The sequence below is a fragment of the Primulina huaijiensis genome, chromosome 14 (genome assembly GCF_012295235.1).
Source record: "Primulina huaijiensis isolate GDHJ02 chromosome 14, ASM1229523v2, whole genome shotgun sequence".
Lineage (NCBI taxonomy): Eukaryota > Viridiplantae > Streptophyta > Magnoliopsida > Lamiales > Gesneriaceae > Primulina > Primulina huaijiensis.
This window is the reverse complement of record NC_133319.1, coordinates 17,847,581-17,867,623: the sequence shown is the minus strand read 5'-3', so window position 1 is coordinate 17,867,623 and position 20,043 is coordinate 17,847,581. Positions and strand designations below refer to the sequence as shown.

The 20,043-nt window shown below is 34.8% G+C and overlaps 2 protein-coding genes and 1 pseudogene across 4 annotated transcripts; 1 reads left to right on the top strand and 2 right to left on the bottom strand.

The window, feature by feature from the left end:
* Positions 1-1,133: 1,133 nt before the first annotated feature.
* Positions 1,134-3,703, bottom strand: LOC140958050 (glutamate receptor 3.2-like; annotated as a pseudogene).
* Positions 3,704-8,396: 4,693 nt separating this feature from the next.
* On the top strand, positions 8,397-12,564 carry LOC140957421 (glutamate receptor 3.2-like). 2 transcript variants are annotated; one of them, XM_073414655.1, is made up of 7 exons: positions 8,397-8,522; positions 8,857-9,116; positions 9,215-10,551; positions 10,636-10,913; positions 11,185-11,216; positions 11,298-11,692; positions 11,980-12,564. In XM_073414655.1, exons 1-7 carry the CDS (start codon positions 8,419-8,421, stop codon positions 12,445-12,447), a joined length of 2,874 nt encoding a protein of 957 aa, XP_073270756.1. In that variant the 5' UTR covers positions 8,397-8,418; the 3' UTR covers positions 12,448-12,564. The 2 variants fall into 2 exon arrangements, with proteins under 2 accessions (XP_073270756.1, XP_073270757.1); XM_073414656.1 differs by lacking the exon at positions 8,397-8,522 and adding an exon at positions 8,545-8,589.
* A 1,730-nt stretch (positions 12,565-14,294) lies between these two features.
* LOC140956707 (glutamate receptor 3.2-like) lies at positions 14,295-18,843 on the bottom strand. 2 transcript variants are annotated; one of them, XM_073413558.1, is made up of 6 exons: positions 17,819-18,835; positions 16,346-17,682; positions 15,988-16,265; positions 15,661-15,692; positions 15,185-15,579; positions 14,295-14,885 (listed from the first exon to the last, which is right to left on the bottom strand). In XM_073413558.1, the coding sequence occupies exons 1-6, from the start codon at positions 18,075-18,077 to the stop codon at positions 14,406-14,408; spliced, it is 2,781 nt and encodes a 926-aa protein (XP_073269659.1). In that variant the 5' UTR covers positions 18,078-18,835; the 3' UTR covers positions 14,295-14,405. The 2 variants fall into 2 exon arrangements, with proteins under 2 accessions (XP_073269659.1, XP_073269660.1); XM_073413559.1 differs by having other exon boundaries at positions 14,600-14,885; positions 15,235-15,579; positions 17,819-18,843.
* Between the last annotated feature and the right edge of the window lie 1,200 nt (positions 18,844-20,043).

The window sequence follows — 20,043 nt, the reverse complement described above, 5'->3', positions numbered from 1 at the left end:
TGAAAAGCCTCAAAGGTCGGAAATGGCTTTTTAACGATCACCTGTATCATATATTAAAATAAAAGTGAAAAACAAAAAAGAACAGAAATCCATAATTCGTCCTCAATACGTGTTGTTGGGTTGTAGGATCGAGCGTTTGTCGCTTTACCAAAAGCTATAGATCGAGCGTTTGCCGCTTTACGAAAAGCTATAGCTTGTGGTAAAGCAGTAAGCACTTGGTCTTACAATTGGTATAAGAGCCAAGGTCATGGTTTCGATTCCCATTGATTGCAACGAGTGCAATTATTGAGAGGGAGATTGTTGGGTGCAATAGTTGTCCCTGCTTGGTAAAGCGATCGAACCGTGTTGCTTGAGCCGCTGTACGATTTAAAAGATTTGAATTGCACTATTACTACCAGCTATAGCTTTTGATAAAGCCGTAAGCACTCGGTCCTACACGTGTCATGTCTTGAGTCTGAGCCGATAAAATCGGTGTTGTCACCAAATAAAATTTAAAATAAACAAGCTTTAGTAGTACAAAATTTCTAAAACCAGTATTTAATTCCATAAAAACGATAAAGTGCTATCTTTACATTCCAAAATGGTTAGATACAACCGCAAAAAACAAAAGAAAAATATATTACCGAATAAAGTAACAACATAATTCTTTCATTAGTATCAGTACAAAATTTGCAACATCAAATATCTACACTCCCAAAAATGCAGTTCTCTTCTATTTTATTCTCGTTCACCATCTCATTTTTTGTTCTTAAGGGGGAAGAGAGGTGAGTGAGTAAGTGATATNATATGAAATGGATTTTGATAGAAATAAAATAATTTTGAATACCAGTTATTGGAAATTCACTAATCAATAACAATCCATTGAAATAACTACGTTTATCATTATTAAACTGATATCAATCTCCTATATATTACTCATTAAAAGGATTATGTCGTTAATAAGTGTAAATAATAATTAATAGTGTTCAAAATAAGTATCTCCACCATTCGGCTCATAATTACTCAATTTTAAAAAATCAGTGATCGATAGTCATATTTTTAGAAAAATCATACTTTTAAAATATGCATCTTACAAAAGACACGGATAATATTGACAACCGTGCAACTCTAATCTTTTTTTATGATATACAAGCGTGAAGATAATGGACAAATGTTGACGCGTAAAATTTAGAGATACTTACAAATCCCCAGTGAACTCTTGTCCCACTATTTGGAACTTGCAGTAGTTTGCGAGGAATAGGTCCATGTACGGACGTTCATACACGACAGCAGAAACTCTTCCGTTGGTTAAGTCATCCGCACATTCCTCCTGTGTTTCGAGAGAAATGATCCTCGATTTAGCGATGTTGAGTTCCTTGATCAAATAATCTTGTACAAAAGATCCTCTTTGGACTCCTATATATGCGGTCATTACTGTCTATCAAGGACTTGATTCCTTCGATGGATGGGGCTAAATGTTGCACGGTTAGCATAGAAGTCAAGCTAGCAGTGTAGCTGGAGGTGATGATTAAAACGACGAAGGGCCAGATGATTAGAACCATTCGACCGAGTGCGCCTGTGATATTTTCTCCTGAAATATTAACGATGAGTAATGTGGGGGATATTATGGCCGTGCTTAGTGGATTTTTTTGAAGGTTACTTACTCTGAGCAAAGAACATAGTTGAGAAGCCAAACCTGAGAGGAAATAAGAGGAAGGCTGAGTGAAGTCCACGATTCTTGTACGGTTTGTTACAGCAGCAATGTCACCAACAGCTGCATCAAAGACCTGTAAAGAGCTAAATATGTTACAGAACAAATACAAGTTGTGATGGAATTGTAATTTCGGCTATTTATGCTAGTTTACACCAGTTGTGATCGAATCTCTACGAGCTCAGCATAGATTGAATCCTTATTGCTGTCTCCGAACGGGATGAATTCACGAGGCACTTTATAGGGAAGTAAGTCTACGGCAGCAAAGAAAACATCTATGGAAATTAAACCCACGAATCTCATTGGTCTCGTTGTCTTTAGACACAAATGCTTTGTAACTTGTAACTCGATTTGGTATTCCGATTCTTAATGGCCTACCGTTGTACGGGAATGCCCACCCACGCAGCTTTACTTCAGTTCCTCCAGGCCACATAACGCTGTGTAATTGTTGGTTAGCTCTCGAATGATAAGCTTATTTATTGTAAAGTTTTTCGCCGGAGTAATTACACCAATAGCCTATATGTTTGTAACCCGTTCCATTTATATTGAGGATATCAAAAGCTGGACACGTATCAAGGACTTATCTGCCTGGAATGCTAATTTGGCCAGTTAGACCAGTCATGTTTGTTTGTAATATGTTGGCAACAAGTTGGTCCCCTCCATCCAGTGTGCTTAAGGCACTAATATTCAGGCTCCCTTCCCCAACTGCTCAAAGTTGGGTTATACGAGAAGGAAATGTTACCACGACGTCTAAGAAATTATCCCACCGCATTAGTGATAATCAAGACAGTATCATAAAGCGTACAAGCCATACGGATTCAACCCTATGGAAACACTGCTTGCGTTTTTCCATCGAGACAAGAAAGCCCTTCGATCAATTTAACAGATCCTCCAGTAACAGGTTTGGAATCTGACACCGTAGAGAGCCAAGCTGTAGCGATCCATTTCCCATCATTTTTAGTCCATGAGCCACATTAAAAACATTTAGGCCAATATCAGAAAAAACATGCACAACAATTACTCGGGATTCCATCAGAGAAACCTTAAATAACTCGTTCCTGATTTCTTCTTGAGTAGTTAAATTGTAAGGAGAAAGCACCGCCTTGTATGTGACTCTATAACGCCTCTCAGACAGCTTATCGCCTAGAACGACCATAGATCCCCAGCTCTGATCATCATCCGTGTAAATAACTACTTCTTTGCAACCGAAATAAACAACCATATCAGCTATTGCTGTCATTTGGTATAGGTCATTCGGTGCCGTTTGAATGAAGTACGGGTATTGAAGAGAGGAAAGGGTTGGATCCAGGGCCGTGAATGAAAACATTGGGACACTGAGTTCTTTTGAAAGATGTGATAAAATATGAGCCATTCCAGAGGTTTGAGGCCCAATAACCGCAACGATATCAGTTGCCATATCCTGCAATCCTGTCTTTGTCGAAGGAATTACTCAATCTTAATTCATTTATCCTATTCTTCAATATTGAGAACAGGAATCAAATGCAAGAAAATGGGCATGAAGAAGTATCTCGAATGATGCCTAGAAAACCACTGAAATTCGAATCATATGTTTCGAGAACTATCTTCCTCCCTCCAAGAATTCTTGGATCAGAATTCACATCATTAACAGCAGCTTTCATTAATACTTCCATATGTTAAAATAGCCCCAATCCTCACTTTACCTTGTCTTGAATTCTGTTGTGCAAATCCCATAACAAAATGAAGAGATAACAGAGGCACCACCAACCTCGGCAAATTAAAATTCATCCTGCAATATTGAGATCGAAACCAATATTATAATCATGAACAGAAAAACCCATTAACAATATGCCAATCCCACACTGGGTTCTGTTATGAGACCAACATATTGCTATAAACCTAAGAATTGGTCTGTAGTCGCGGTGGGACGGCCTAAATGGTCATGTTTCGGAGCAGATTCGGTGGCTACTAATACAAAGTTTCATGTTGTAAATGGTGAAGTACTATAAGGATACATTTTGAACGGATATCACGGATTTTTCACATGGTGGAACGGTTTTCCAAAATCTTCCATAACTTTTTCATTATATACTTTTCCAAAGTTTTTTATTTTTGTTTTAAAAAAATACCCAAACCGTGAAATATCATTAGAACTGGAACAGCAGCCTACGCAATGCGATGCGGCCAGAAACTAGCAATCCTGAACTCATGAACCAGGCCAAATTTTGCATCCTAACATGGAAAAAAGCGGAAAAGAAAGCCTATCTCATATTAAAACAGCAAAAAGCATTAACAGAATGCATGGGTAGAACACCTCAAAATTTTGAGTAGGCCGAAATGATAAAATTTACTCCAAGAATCTTCAAACCGCCATTATCGTCTTTCAGAAAGCTTCGTTCTTTAATTTGAACAACAGGGAACTTAGCTAAATAAATTGTAAATGACATATCAAATATTCTTTAATTAAAGAGATTGCTTTTACCGTTAAAATTTGTGAATAAATCCCCGCCCGTTGATACAGGATTCCTTTCTTGATGTTTGAATCCAAAGAGCGTTAACTGTGACTTGGTTGTCTGTGCATAACGTGTACAAGATGTGAATTAATGGATTGAAAATGAAGCAGCCATTCACAGAACGTTAATGTGAAAAATGAGTTGCATGTTCTTTAAAAAATTGAATCTTATCCTTTTTAAGTTGGACTAATTGAATTTCCATCCTCTAGTTAGTTAAAAATAGGTCCTGGTCCAATAACTTGATTTTTTTTTTACGCTTTTAGACATTTTTTTAATCAAAATATTGATATTACGTCAAATATGTCAGATATTTGATTACATATCTACAAGATTTGATATCATGATTCATGTACGTGAAAGAGAAAAAATGTCAAATTGTGAAAAAAAAGAAAAAGTGCAAGTTATTATATGAAGACCTAATTTTGATTAATTAAATTATCAAAATTCAATTTAAGCTAACTTATAGAACCTATTTTTGTTATTTTACCTAGTATAGTATTTTTTTCTTCTATTATCAAGAAAGTTATTTATTTGTCTTACTAAAAATAATGCACGTGCAACATATATCGGAGTAATTAGAATTCAAAACAAAATTAGTTAACTCAACAAAAGATAATGACAATAATATTATAAATTTTGACAGTTCATATTAATTACTCATATGTAATTAATTTGGATAAAAAAATATTTGTTTAATTTTTTAAAATAGATTTGGACTACTCAATTTTTTTTCTCATATATATTTTTATCATATTGTTTTCTTTTTTTATTTGTCATATTATTTGAATAAATTCATATATTTTACTATATTTTTCAATTATTTTTGAAACATCNTAAATACATACTTTTCCACCATTTAAAAAATAAACAACCTATCTATTATTTAAAATCCAAAAGAACGCAATTCAAAACATAAATTCGTAAATTTCACCAAAACTAAAACTAGTATTTTTCAAAATAAAGCATAAACTCTTTAAATCCTCTCAAAATCCCTCCAAAGCATAAAAGTCACAAACTCTTTAACGTAAACTTAAATCATAAACATAATTTTGCGGAAAACTAGCGACGGTCCTCGGGGTTGTGTACACCTTCAGTCAAGCTAGTTCAACCATCAAGTCCTCCATCAATATCATGCTCACCTACATCGATCACACCTAGTGAGTCTATTGACTCAGCAAACCTTAACCATGATAGCAAGTAATACATATACATCTACATGCCAATGAAAATACTTTTAATAAAATAGCTTTTCATATATATTCATAAACTTAAACATTTTTCCTTTCATCATATACTTTTCTTATATACATTAAACATAAGAATATGACCGTTTGGAAACGTTGTGTACAGATTCTGACATCGCAACAGTCAAATTCACGTTTTTGGTCATTTTCTGAAATTGAAATGTTATCAGATCGAGCTGTTCAAACTGTGTTGATCTGATGGTCGGATCTAGTCTAATATGAGCTTGAGCTATTGGATTGATCTGAGCTGTTCCAAGTGAGCCGTTGCCAAGCTAGTGTACGCTGAGTTGTTGGCTTCGCTTTGTTAAAGCTTTTGAGATAACAACTTCATACTTGAGTAAATATGTTAGAAACACAACAAAAAATTTTGTTATAATCAAAATCAAAATTACTTGTATTTCTCAACTCAACATTAATAATAAAACATTTTTAAAAAAAATAAAAAAGAGTGGATAGAATGATTTGGTCTCTGTAGATCAGAGATCAAGATCATCTTAGCTTTTAAAAATAAAAAATTAAGAAAAATGAAATCATTTTAGCCTCTTAATTATGCGTGTTTAACTATTTTTGTGTGTTATTTTTTATTTATGTGTATTAATTTTTTTATTATGTTTTTAAAATTATGTGTAAACTTAAAAATTAATATTTCAATCTCATTTTTACATCATCATCTCAATTTCGTATAACTATAAAATAAAATTATCAATATCAACTTATAATAAAATTATCAACTTTTCAAATCAACATCGTCCTACCATTCAAAAAGAAATGTGTGGCTGCAATAGATAGTAGAGATACAAAGGGGGGAGTATATTTTTTTTACAACTTAAAAGTTGGATAAGACGTCTGTGACTTCGGGGAAAGGTTCGTTTGTTTCATTCAAACACGTGAGGATTTTTTTTTATAAATATTTTTATTAAAAATATTATTGAAATTGAAAACTAAAAATAAAATTTAAAATTTTCTGATTTTTAATAAGTTTTTTAGAAGATTTTCTAACACATATTTAATTATATATATATATATATATATATAAGAGTGTTCCTTGATTGACAATGAATGTATACATATTAAAAGTTTTTTTTATGTTAAATAATATTTTTGTGAAAATTTATTATATTATGGTTATATTAAAAACTTTTAAAAAATCTATAATTATTTTATTGTATGGATGATATGATCATTTAAACATTTTAAAGTATGGATAAAAATAAAAAAATATTTATTTTGATATGATAATTATAAATGATATAAAAATTCACTGAAATAGATTTTATGATATGTTTTATCAAAATAAAAATGGATTATTTTTGTTAATTGAGAAAAGAGGTATTTTTTATTTTTGTATAAAATATAGAATTGATTCTTAACTTAAATATTTTAAATTATAAAATATTCCAAACATCAGGTTTTCAATTTTCATGACTAAAGAATTGGTGCCATAGTTAGGAACATGCATGGTTGCTCGACAACAAAAATTGGTTCTGTCGATAGAGAATTCGAAACTTGACGTCGTCTAAAATTTTTATATAATTAAAAAATTTGAGTTGCATCGTAATTTTATGATTTAATCTCTCCTCCTTATATTTTGTCATTTATTCTCGTTATACAGCACACAAACAACGTAGTTTGATGTTTTGTTCGATCAAAATTTTTATAAACTAAACTTATGTGATTTTGAAAAGTCGTTAATACGATTATCAAGATATTTATGTATGATATCGTCTTATAAGAAACTTGATTCTCAATGAACGTATATCTATGTTAAAATTAATTTTTATTTGTTTCTTTCAATTCTATTTATTAATTACATGTGAGATCTCCTTTAATATCCATGTGGAAATACCAAATACCCACAGCACAAACAAAGATTAGATACAAAAAATTAATCAAATAAATTGAATGTCATTTCCACTTGTCACAACTGATTTCTAATTGAAGCAACTAAGGAGGCAGTGTCTCTAAAATGGATTTTGATAGAGTTTGGCATTGAACAAGAGAGTTTATTTGTGCACTGTGATAATCAAAGTATAATACACCTTACAAAACATCAGGTTTATCATGAAAGGTGTAAACATATTGATGTCAAATTATATTTTGTGAGAGATGTTACTTCAGGAGGAAATGTAAAGGTGGAGAAGATCTATAGTCTCATGACAATACGACGGACATGCCGACAAAGGCTTTGCTACAAGCTGAGTTTAAGCATTGCTTGAACTTGGTTGGTGTGGTGGTAATGAACTAGCCTGACAGTGGATGGAGGACAACCAGCTCTTTAGGGACAAGGTGGAAATTGTTGAGATAAGTGTTTCTAATAGAAACTTCGCCTGGATCGGAATTTAGCAGAAGAAGTAGTATCAAGAAGTGAATGGGAAGTTGCAACCGTTGAAGCCTGCATTGACTTGTTTCAATATTCTGTCAAGTGGAAAGAAATGAATGACCTGGTTGAATGGTCATCAGGTGTAGGTATATATACACACTCAAGTGGAGAAGGAAGACATCACATCATCTCATTTAGATATAGAAGAACACTTCGAGAGAAGAAAAAACATGAGAGCATGAATGCTGGAGAAAAACTTGTACAAAGAAGTTACTCTATTACTTGAGTTTTTTTTTTTTTTGGTGTAACGATTGTGTATTTGTAATCTCTTGTGATCATTAATAAAGAATGGCTATTTATTCTCCCGTGGATGTAGGTCATTTTATGACCGAAACACATAATGTTTTGGTGTTCTTATTATCCTTCTTGTTTCTGATTGAATGTTCTGAGTTTCAAGTTCAAAACTTGTATGGTTTTTCTGTTCAGATTGTTTGCTGGTGCACTGGTGGTTTGGATTCAATTGCTGCATGGAATTTCCAAGCATCGAGTGCATGAAACCGTACGAGAGATGAGTGGACTGTGAGTGGAAGTCCAATTCTTTTTTTCCTGAATCGAACATTCTACTAGGTGAGAGATTAAATATTGATTTCTATCATACTTGGAGTATATTAAATGTCAAATTTGTCATTTTTCTACTATTCAGCAAGTGGGCTCAAGCTATTCCACCTGCTGTTGCAACTTTTGTTGCGTTCTTTCCATGATATGAATATGATACGGTATGATGATATTATATTATATTATATTGTACTACATTAATGTGCCAGCTTTTCTTTTCCTTGGGAGGTAGAGCTAATGTCCAGATTCTGTTAATACTTTTCGCTAATTTAATTTGTGATAGGCTTTTTCCGCTTTCTGTCGTGTCATGATGCCAAATTTCGCGTTTCTTCCATGTTAAAAAGGGTTAATTTGGGTTGCTTGATGCTTTGAAACTTAATTTATTCTTTTATAATTATAATTATAACTACATGTAGCTTGGAAGCAGAATTTAGAGTGGGATTTGCGTTTCTTGAGGTGGGATTTAATTTCTGTTCTTGATCTTTGATAAAGCAGGATGAATTTGAATTTGCTGCGGGTGATGGTGCCTTTGTCTTTTCTTTTCACTGTGGTACTATCAGAAATGAATTCAAGACCAGATATTGTGAGGATTGGGGCTATTTTCACATTTGGTAGTATCAATGGGAGAGTGGCAAAGATTGCGATGCAAGCTGCTGTTGAAGATGTGAACTCTGATCCAAGAATTCTTGGAGGGAGGAAGCTAGTTCTCGAAACACATGATTCGAATTACAGTGGCTTTCTAGGCTTCATTGGAGGTACTCCATACCCATTTTCTTCCATAAGGTTTAAGTTCTTTTTCTCCCTCAGTTGGTGTGGAAGGATTAAATTTGAGTAATTTCTTGGACAAACACAGGCTTGCAGTTTATGGAGACAGATACCGTGGCAATTATTGGACCTCAATCCTCTGGAATGGCTCATATTTTATCAAACCTTGCAAATGAACTCCATGTCCCAATGCTGTCATTCACGGCCCTGGATCCAAGCCTTTCCTCTCTGCAATTCCCCTACTTCGTTCAAACGGCGCCGAATGACCTTTACCAAATGACAGCAATAGCTGATATGGTTAGCTATTTCGGTTACACAGAGGTGGTAGCTATTTACACAGATGATGAGCAGAGCCGGGGAACTATAATAGCTTTGGGGGATAAGCTGGCCGAGAGGCGTTGTAAGATCTCATACAAAGCAATACTTTCTCCTGAAGCGTTAGCTACTCCACAAGAAATCATGAACGAGTTAGTTAAGGTTTCTCTAACGGAATCCAGAGTAATTGTTGTGCACGCATTCGCTGTAGTTGGCCTTAAGGTTTTTGATTTGGCTCATAGACTAAAAATGGAGAATGGATATGTTTGGATCGCTACAGCTTGGCTCTCTACGGTGTTAGATTCCTTACCGGTTTCAGGAGGAGCTGCCAAATCAATTCAAGGGGCTCTCACTATTCGCCCCCACACGCCAGACACTACAAGAAAAAAGACTTTCGTGTCTCGATGGAAGAAATTAAGCAATGGTTCGATAGGGTTGAATCCTTATGGTTTATATGCTTACGATACAGTCTTGATGATTGCTAATGCAGTGAGAGAATTTCTTGATCGTGGTGAGGTCATTTCCTTCTCAAATGACTCGATTATGAGCGGTTGGGGAGAAGGGGTCCTGAATATTGGTGCCTTAAGCAGATTTGATGGAGGGAAACAACTTCTTGCCAACATACTACTGACAAACATGACTGGCCTAACTGGCCAAATTGCTTTCCAGCCTGATAAATCCATGATACGTCCAGCTTTTGATATCCTCAATGTAAATGGACAGGGTTACAAGCAAATAGGCTATTGGTCTAATTACTCCGGCCTTTCTATAGTCCCTCCAGAGATTCTTTACAATAAAGCACCTAACCGTTCGAGTGCAAACCAAAAATTACACAGCGTTACATGGCCTGGAAGAACGACAGTCAAGCCACCTGGGTGGGTATTTCAACACAATGGAAGACCGTTAAGAATCGGAATACCAGATCGAGTCAGTTACAAAGCATTTGTCTCTGAGGATGAAAAGACCAACGAGATCCATGGATATTGCATAGATGTTTTTCTTGCTGCCATAGAGTTACTTCCTTATGCAGTGCCTCATGAATTCATCCTGTTCGGAGATAAACATAAGAATCCAAGCTACTCAGAGCTCGTAAATTCGATCACTACTGGTGTAAGCATAAACAGCTTAAATTAAAAGCAATTAATGCTTGAAAGGAACATGTCTTTGTTCTTTAGCATATTTGACTCTGTGCAGGTCTTTGATGCAGCTGTTGGTGATATTGCTATTGTGACGAACCGTACAAAGATTGTGGACTTTACTCAGCCTTACATTGAATCAGGGCTTGTTGTGGTTGTACCAGTAAGAAAGCAGAGCTCAAGTGCTTGGGCTTTCTTGCGGCCATTCACAACGCCAATGTGGGTGGTCACAGGGGCTTTTTTCATAATGGTTGGAGTAGTAGTTTGGATTTTGGAACACAGAATGAATAAAGACTTCCGTGGTCCACCCAAGAAACAACTCATCACCATTTTATGGTCAGTTCATTTAACAATCACTCTATCCTTGTCTTGAAGTTACATAAAACACACCCAAGCCAGAACTTCGTGTTGGGAGTCAAAAAAATCAAGTAGAACTATTCTGGAGTGACAAGCTCTTAATTTTAAAATCCAGATTTTTTAGTTTAAGAACATTGTTATTTCCTAAGGCAGAAGGGTGGTCATAGGAATTGGGAGGTAGTTTCCTGCATGTGCACTTCCAAGTTTCTTGGGTTCAAAATTTCATACTTCCTCTTTTTTCCTCCTTCAGGTTTGGCTTCTCAACTATGTTCTTTGCACACAGTAAGTAACCTTCAGTAAATCCAATGAACATGGCCAGAATATTGCTCATTATACTAATGTAGGACGTTGTTTATATTTCAGGAGAAAATACTTTGAGCGCACTTGGTCGAATGGTTCTAGTCATCTGGCTTTTTGTCGTTTTGATAATCACCTCTAGCTACACGGCTAGCTTGACTTCTTTTCTAACTGTGCAACAGTTAGCCCCGTCAATCAGAGGAATCGATTCTTTGATCGCAAGTAATTACCATATAGGATTCCAAGTTGGATCTTTTGCAGAAGATTATTTATATGAGGAACTCAGCATTGCTAAATCGAGGCTCGTTCCTCTGGGATCACCAGAAGAATATGCAGATGCCTTAAGGAACGGAAGAGTTTCTGCGATCGTGGATGAACGTCCATACATGGAATTATTCCTCTCAAACCACTGCAAGTTCCAAGTCGTGGGACAAGAGTTCACGAAAAGTGGGTGGGGATTTGTGAGTATCATGAAATTCGACAACAAAAAATCTGTCAGGGAGTATGGTTCTTTTGCCACTGTCGTCCGACATGGCTGCATATGTGAAACATTAGTCAGAACATAGCCATCAATTCAGAGTTATACAGCTTAAAAAATTTGAGTAACATGATAACTCTTGATTGTAGCTTTGGAACAACTGAGGGAATTCGGTTCTATACAACTTCCTACGTGAAAGAAACTTTTCATAGCTTTTCATCATTGTTCCATTTTATGGGGATATTAATCAACTTTCCTTTACTTTCTCAGGCATTTCCAAGAGACTCCCCTTTAGCCATGGACATGTCCACCGCGATCTTGACGTTATCAGAAAATGGCGAACTTGAAAAAATACATGACAAATGGCTGAAAACACGAGCTTGCGGCCAGGGAAACCAAACAGTATCAGACAAACTGCAGCTAAATAGCTTCTGGGGACTTTTCCTTATATGTGGAACTGCATGCTTTTTTGCTCTCATAATCTATTTCTGCAAGATGCTAAGAAAGTTTAACCGATATTTTGCTCGCGCATCAGAACCTTCGACACAGAATGATGGTTCACGAATCCAAAGATTCTTATCCTTTGTCGATGAAAAGGAAGAGGTGTTGAAGAACAAGTTGAAAAGGAAGCACTCGGAAGCAACATCTAGTGGTGATTCCCAAGAACTTCGATCTACTAATGAAATTAAATCTGACATTTTAGCTGAGAGGCTTAATGGCAATACTTATTTTCACTAAGGTTGAATTTCTGATGAAATAAGATCATCAAGAATTTCTCCAGAAGTCTTAAACAGTAAATGTAAACTAGATTTCTTTATTTTAAATTGATTATTCTAGAGATTATTTTGAAATTTATGAGAAGCTAAAGTTGAGAGTATTTAGAAATAGATGTTTAAAGTTAATATAAACTAAATTTTGGCTGTTTGAAATATAATTGCTTTCAAACTAAATTTTTAATGAAATGAAAATCGTATTCTTAAACTATAGAAAATTGATATCTTTTAATTATTTAAAATTAGATATCACATCATAAATAATGTATTTATTTATATAATTATTATTATATTATGAATATTGTATTAAAATTAATTTATTTTTTATAATATGAATACTTGAAAAATAAAATTATTAAAAATGAAAAAATTTGTATAAAAATAATTCTAGAAAGGAAAATTATATAAAAATGTAAAATATTATTTAAAAAATAAATATAATAATTATTTTAAAGATTCTTTGTCTTTCCAGCAATTAAACCTGAGGAATATGTAATGACCACTTATTTTTTAGTTTTTTATTATTGTGATATATATTTCTATATATTTTATATCTATCTATCTACACTAATTATAAATATACTACTTTGAATCTTGAATTCTCTTTGTGTGCCATTATCTAATATAATTAATAAATCGTTTTTTTCCCTCATGATTTTCTAAGAATTTTATATGCTCTAATTAAGCCATATTGGATCTTAAATTGATGAAAAATCGCGATGAATTTGTTGGTTCTGGAAAATTAAGAGAAATGACTACAACTTTAATGTTTACCACTTTGTCTAGAAATCGAATGAATCAAGAGTTATAATAAAAAGAAGTGACCAAATAGACTTGGACAAGCCAAACTTTGTAAAACCAGACTTGGACCAGCTCGAGTCAAACCAGCCCAATCAACAATAAAACCAACTCAATCTCAAAAAATGGCCAAAGACGTGAATATGACCGTTTCGATGTCATAAATCGTACAAAATTTTTCCAAACGGTCATGTTCTTGTTTCAAACGTTCATATCTTTCTTGAAAACCATAATTACAATATTTGAAGATCAAGCAAGATCTTGTGATGGGTTCAAAGCATGAGCAGATTATAAGAGAATAAGAAAATAAAATGAGAGCAAGCCCAAGAAAGTGAGGATTGTTGAACAAAAAGAGAGATGAACTTTCAAAGACATGTTATCTACACCAAATCAAGTTTGTATAACTCTTTTATGTTTAGGTATTGAAGAATACATCATTTGAAGAGAGCTCACTCGTACAAAAGAGAAATGTGATTCATAGAATAGTTGAGTGTGAGTCTTTCCATATAGATATTATAGAATATGCTTGTATTTGGTTGTGTGACTTGGTGTCCGAGCCATAGTGGATGTTAGGTGTTTCGATTAAGCAAGGGATAAGTCATAAGTCGAAGTGATTTTGTACAAGGGGTTGTATAAATCAAAGTCTTTTGGTGAAATCTTTTCAGTAACGGAAGAAGGGGAGATGTATAAAAATTTTGCCTTCAAAATTCTATAAACAAATTTATGTTTCTTTATTTTATCACATTTAATTATTGTTATTGCTTTGGTAGTCATTTATGAATCATTTTATGTGTTTTTTCAAATATTAAAATGTTGTATACAAAGTATTTGATACAATGTTTCAACCAAACAGTTTTTATTATTTCAACATTCATTATATTCAAATAATTTACAATATTTTTTAATATATTTTAGATGATTATGGTGAGTTTCTTCATCTCGACTTAGAACCAAACTCAATATAATTTTCTTGTTTTCGGTTGATTTTTGAAAATTTCAAGAACGAGCTATTGTAATTCTTTTAGAAGCAAATATTTTAAAATGTTTACTCAACATCTCTTCTAAACATATTATGATCCTCTATATATGTTATAAAATACATTATGTATGATAAAAACAGTTGGCTTAAGAATATTGAAAATAAGTATTGCCATTAGGCCTCTGGACTAAAATTTCAGATTTAGTTCCACTTGAAGATCCATGTTCTTCAGAATCACCTCTGGATATAGTCGACGAGTGATTCCTTTTCAACCTTCTCTTCAAATCTTCTTCCTTTTCATCGGCAAACGACAAGAATCTTTGGATTCGTGAGGACCGTGAATTGTTCGGTGTGATTGGTTCTGATTCGTGAGCAAAATATCTGTTGAACTTTCTTATGATCTTGCATAAATAGATTATAAGAGCAAGAGAGCATGCCGTTCCACATATAATGAAAAGTCCCCAAAAGCTATCTAACTGAAATCTGTTTGATCCTGAAGTATTTGCCTGGCTGCAACCTCGTACTTTCAGCCATTTGTCCCGTATTTTTTTAAGCTCACCATTTTCTGACAACGTTAAGATCGCAGTTGACATGTCCAGCGCTAAAGGGGAGTCTCTTGGAAATGCCTGAAAAAGTAGAGCAAAGTTAACAAACATCCAATAAAATGGAACAATGATGACAAGCTATGAAAACTTTTGATTTCTCTTTTGCAAAAAAATTCATAATCTCTTTTTTTAAGAATTTGCAATCACTACATAAAGCTGCAATTAATAGTAATCTTGCTTCTGAAATCTTTTAAGCCATATAAATGTTTGAATACTACGTTTTTTACGGATGTATAATATATGCAGCCACATCGGACAATAGCGGTAACAAAACTATACTCCTTAACAGATTTTGCATCGTAAAATTTTGAGATACTCACGAATCCCCAACCACTTTTAGTGAACTCATGTCCCACAGCTTGGAACTCACAGTAGCTTGAGAGGAATAGTTCCATGTAAGGACGTTCATCTACGACTGCAGTAACTCTTCTGTTCCTTAAGGCATCCACATATTCTTCTGGTGATCCAAGAGGAACGAGCCTCGATTTCGCTATGCTGAGTTCCTCATTTAAATAATCTTCTGCAAAAGATCCAACTTGGAATCCTATACGGTCATTGCTTGTTATCAATGACTCGATTCCTCTGATCGATGGGGCCATATGTTGCACGGTCAGTATAGAGGTCAAGCTAGCAGTGTAGCTGGAGGTGATGATTAAAACGGCAAAAAGCCAGATGATTAGAACCATCCGACCAAGTGTGCTCATAGTATTTTCTCCTGAAATATAAACAAGGTTGTACAATAGTATAATGGGTGATACTATGGCCATGTTCATTAGATTTACTGAAGGTTACTTACTGTGAGCAAAGAACATAGTTGAGAAGCCAAACCTGAAAGAGGACAAAAGAGGAAGGATTAGATTTTGAACAATTGAGAGAACATAGTTAAAAATCTAGAAATTACACACAGAGAGGAAACTAAATGAACTAGATCAGTCGATGAACTCTACGAGGACAAATGGAAACAGAAATTTTTCAGTATGGCTCAAACACCACCTTTTTAAGAAATTAAAATGTTTTTACAGTGTGTAGATTTTATTTAAAAACTGTGATCCCCAACACCACAGTTCGGACTTGCTTATGTAACATCAAGACAAGGATAGAGCCAAAGCTAAAATGAACTGACCATAAAATTGTGATGAGCTGTTTCCTAGGAGGACCACGGAATTCGTCATTTATTCTGTGTTCCAAAATCCAAACTACAACTGCAACCATGATGAAAAACACCCCCGTGACCGCCCACATTGGTGCAGTAAATGGCCGCAAGAAAGCCCAAGCACTTGAGCTCTGCTTTCTTACTGGTACCACCACAAGAAGCCCTGACTCAATGTAAGGTTGAGTAAAATCCACAATTTTTGTGCGGTTGGTTACGATAGTAATGTCACCAACAGCTGCATCAAAGACCTGCCACAGCCAAAAATGTTAACGCATATACAAGTTCCTTTCAAGCAGTAATTGCATGCAATTTTCGCTTTTACGCTTACACCAGTTGTGATCAAATTAACGAGCTCTGAGTAGCTTGGATTCTTATGTCTATCTCCGAACAGGATGAATTCATGAGATAGCGCATAGGGAAGTAACTCTGCAGCGGCAAGAAAAACATCAATGCAATATCCATGGATCTCGTTGGTTTTTTCATCCTTAGAAACAAATTCCTTGTAACCGACTCGATCCGGTATTCCGATTCTCAACGGTCTTCCGTTGTGCGGAAGTACCCATCCATGTGGCTTGACCATCGTTCCTCCAGGCCACACAACACCTTCTAACTGTTGGCTCGCGCTTGAACGATTAGGTGGTTTGTTGTAAAGAATCTCTGGAGGCACTGTAGAAAGACCGGAGTAATTAGACCAATAGCCTATTTGCTTGTAACCCTCTCCTATTACATTGAGTAATTCAAAAGCTGGGCGTATTATTGATTTATCAGGCTGGAATGCAATTTGGCCAGTTAGACCAGTCATGTTTGTTTGTAATATGTTGACAAGAAGTTGCTTTCCTCCATCAAATGTGCTCAAGGCACCAATATTTAGGCTCCCTCCCAAACTGCTCAAAATTGGGTCATTTGAGAAGGAAATGATGCCACCACCTTCAAGAAATTCTCCCACTGCTTTGGCAATCATCAAGACAGTATCGTAAGCGTATAGGCCGTATGGATTCAGCCCTACTGAACCATTGCTTAATTTCTTCCATCGAGACAAGAAAGCCCTTTTTCTTGTAGAGTCTGGTGTGTGGGGACGAAGCGTGAGAACCCCTTGAATTGATTTGGCAGATTCTCTGGTTACGGGTAAAGAATCCAACACCGTAGAGAGCCAAGCTGTAGCGATCCAAACATATCCATTCTCCATCATTCTTAGTGTATGAGCCATATCAAAAACGATATTGCCAACCGCAGCAAAAGCATGCACAACAATTACCCGGGATTCCATCAGAGAAATCTTAACTAACTCGTTCCTGATTTCTTGTGGAGTAGCTAACGCTTCAGGAGAAAGCACTGCCTTGTAAGTGATTCTACAAAGCCTCTCACCCAGCTTATTGGCTAGAGCAACCATAGATCCCCGGCTCTGATCATCATCTGTGTAAATAACCACTACTTCTTTATAACCGAAATAACTAACCATATCAGCTATTGCTGTCATTTGGTAAAGGTCGTTCGGTGCCGTTTGAATGAAGTACGGGTACTGGAGAGAGGAAAGGGTTGGCTCCAAGGCCGTAAATGACAACATTGGGACATGGAGTGCATTTGCAAGGTGTGATAAAATATGAACCATTCCAGAGGTTTGAGGCCCAATAACTGCTACGATATCCTTTGCCATATATTGCAATCCTATGTTTGTCAAAGGAATTACTCTAATTTAATTCATGTATCCTATTCTCCAATACTAACATAGAAACAAAACATAAACCATATTCGAGAAGAACAAGAATCATTCGCCAAAAAATGCAAGAAAAGTACAAAGTACCTCCAATGATGCTTCGAAAACCACTGAAATTTGCATCGGAGGTTCTGAGAACTAGCTTTCTCCCTCCAAGAATTCTTGGATCAGAATTCACATCTTCAACAGCAGCCTCCATAGCAATCCTTGCCACTCTCCCATTAATACTACCAAATGTGAAAATAGCCCCAAATGTAACATTGCCTAGACTTGAATTCTGTTGTGATAATCCCAAAACAAAAAGAAGAGATAAAGGCACCACCACCCTCAGCAAATTCAAATCCATCCTGCTATACTATGATCAAAACCAATACGGTAATCATGAACAGAAAATCCCACTCTAAATTTTGTTACCAGACTACATATAGTTAAAGAATCAATATGCCACCTAAAATAGATTCTCAGAATTCCAAAGATTCATAGCAACAAGCAAACAAGAAAGCCCTTTTGAACACAGGATACAGGCGAAATTCGGCTTCTTTACATGACCAAAAGCGGAAAACAAGGTCTAACATAGCAAAAAGTAATAACAGAACCAAAATCATTTGCTAAACCGAAACTGTATATATATTACATCAGGGGACCAACACCACCACAAAAGTTGCGACCATAAGTGGAATAGCTTGAGCCCACTAGCTGAAGCGTACGCGTAATTTACTCCAAAATCGATAGGATCAAATCCAAATAAGTAAGAATACTCTAGTAAGGGAAAAGGACAACTGGGATAGTTGGGCTTCCACTTAAATTCACTCTCAAGCGAATTCTTGCACTTTCTGCTTCCAAATCCCATCCCACCATTATCATCGTTCCAAAAGCTTCATGGCTTTTTGTACCAGCCGTTTTCAGTTTACACGACAGCCGGGTTGTCCACCAGGCAATAATACAACGTTATTCGCAAATTACTGTATTAAATCAACCCGTGAATTTCATAAAAAAATCATTTTTTTTAATCAAAATTGCTAAATTATAATTTGATTAAATTAAAATTTCCAAGAATTTATGTACCATGTATAATTTAAATTTCTAACATTCTTATCATATTTATTTAAAAATGGCTAAAAAAATGTAATACAACTCATTGAATTTTGTTATTTTATGAGTCGGCTTAGTTTATTATCGTTTTCTTTGACGAAATACGAATAAATGACTGGTTGCAATAAATAGAAAGAAATAAAAAGTGGATTCTGCAGATTACATGCATGGGACTTGGGATAAGACGTTTGTGACTTTGGGGAAAGGTTCATTTGGAGTATGCTTGAAAAAGATGTTTTCATTCAAATATGTCCATTGTGAATTAAGGTTGACACTTAGAATGTATCACAACTAGTTCGAGAAAGAGAATTGTCCAATCTCATATATAAAACTCTCAGATATTTTATCCAATCGATGTGGGACAACTAATATATCCCTCAAGTCCATGAATGGACATCTGGAACGTCAAATTTACAAATGACCGAACTTTGAGTAAAGCATGTGACCCAATTATGGCTACTCCGACACAAAACGATAGAACATGTGTTCTGATACCAACTTAAAATTGAGACTTGAACCTAATTTTTTGGATATTTAACAGTTCAAACACATAATTTGATCAACGACAATAGTTGCTTATCTCTCAGTATTTGCAACAGTTTTTAGATTATGATGATCTAACAAATACTAGTTTATAATATCGAATGTATAACATTGTGACTCAGTATTTTACCTATAGTTTTGGTTGATTATGACAAAACAACTCAAACATTTTAAATTAGAAAACAACATTTTCTTCATGTTTTGAATGTCTACATAGATGGGGGACCCATTAAAATTACTAGTTGGTACAATTATAAGTAATGAAATTCTCAACAATCAACAAATTTTTTTAGAATAATCAAAATGTGATATCTGAATTATTGTATGATTTAAATGTTTTGAGTTGTACTATTTTTATTTCGTGTCATTTAAATCTGTTGATAAAATGCGAAAGTTTCACCTTATGTTAATATTTTATTAAATCATAGAGAAATTTCAAAGATGAATTCATAAAAATAAATAAATTTGTTTGTTGTTTTTATTTTTGAAAAATTGTAAAGATATTCTTGACATCTACTCATTTTATACAAAAATCTCAAATTTAAAACAAAATTTCAAAATTAAAATTCATTTGTAACAATCCATCATCCCACTCAAACAAAAACATCACTAATTGGGTCTCGGGTTGAGTGGAGGGTATGTTAGTCCTGTCGATGCCTCGGCTTGGGTGGGGGACC

What these genes read in the sequence shown, in the direction of transcription:
- LOC140957421 (XM_073414655.1), top strand. Translation starts at nt 8,419, where the DNA reads ATGTCAAATTTGTCATTTTTCTACTATTCAGCAAGTGGGCTCAAGCTA. An exon ending in CAACTCATCACCATTTTATG is followed by an intron (nt 10,914 to 11,184) that starts GTCAGTTCATTT and finishes TTCCTCCTTCAG; the next exon opens with GTTTGGCTTCTCAACTATGT. An exon ending in AACTATGTTCTTTGCACACA is followed by an intron (nt 11,217 to 11,297) that starts GTAAGTAACCTT and finishes TTTATATTTCAG; the next exon opens with GAGAAAATACTTTGAGCGCA.
- LOC140956707 (XM_073413558.1), bottom strand. Translation starts at nt 18,077, where the DNA reads ATGGATTTGAATTTGCTGAGGGTGGTGGTGCCTTTATCTCTTCTTTTT. An exon ending in AACTATGTTCTTTGCTCACA is followed by an intron (nt 15,580 to 15,660) that starts GTAAGTAACCTT and finishes TTTATATTTCAG; the next exon opens with GAGAAAATACTATGAGCACA. An exon ending in CTAAAAGTGGTTGGGGATTC is followed by an intron (nt 14,886 to 15,184) that starts GTGAGTATCTCA and finishes CTACTTTTTCAG; the next exon opens with GCATTTCCAAGAGACTCCCC.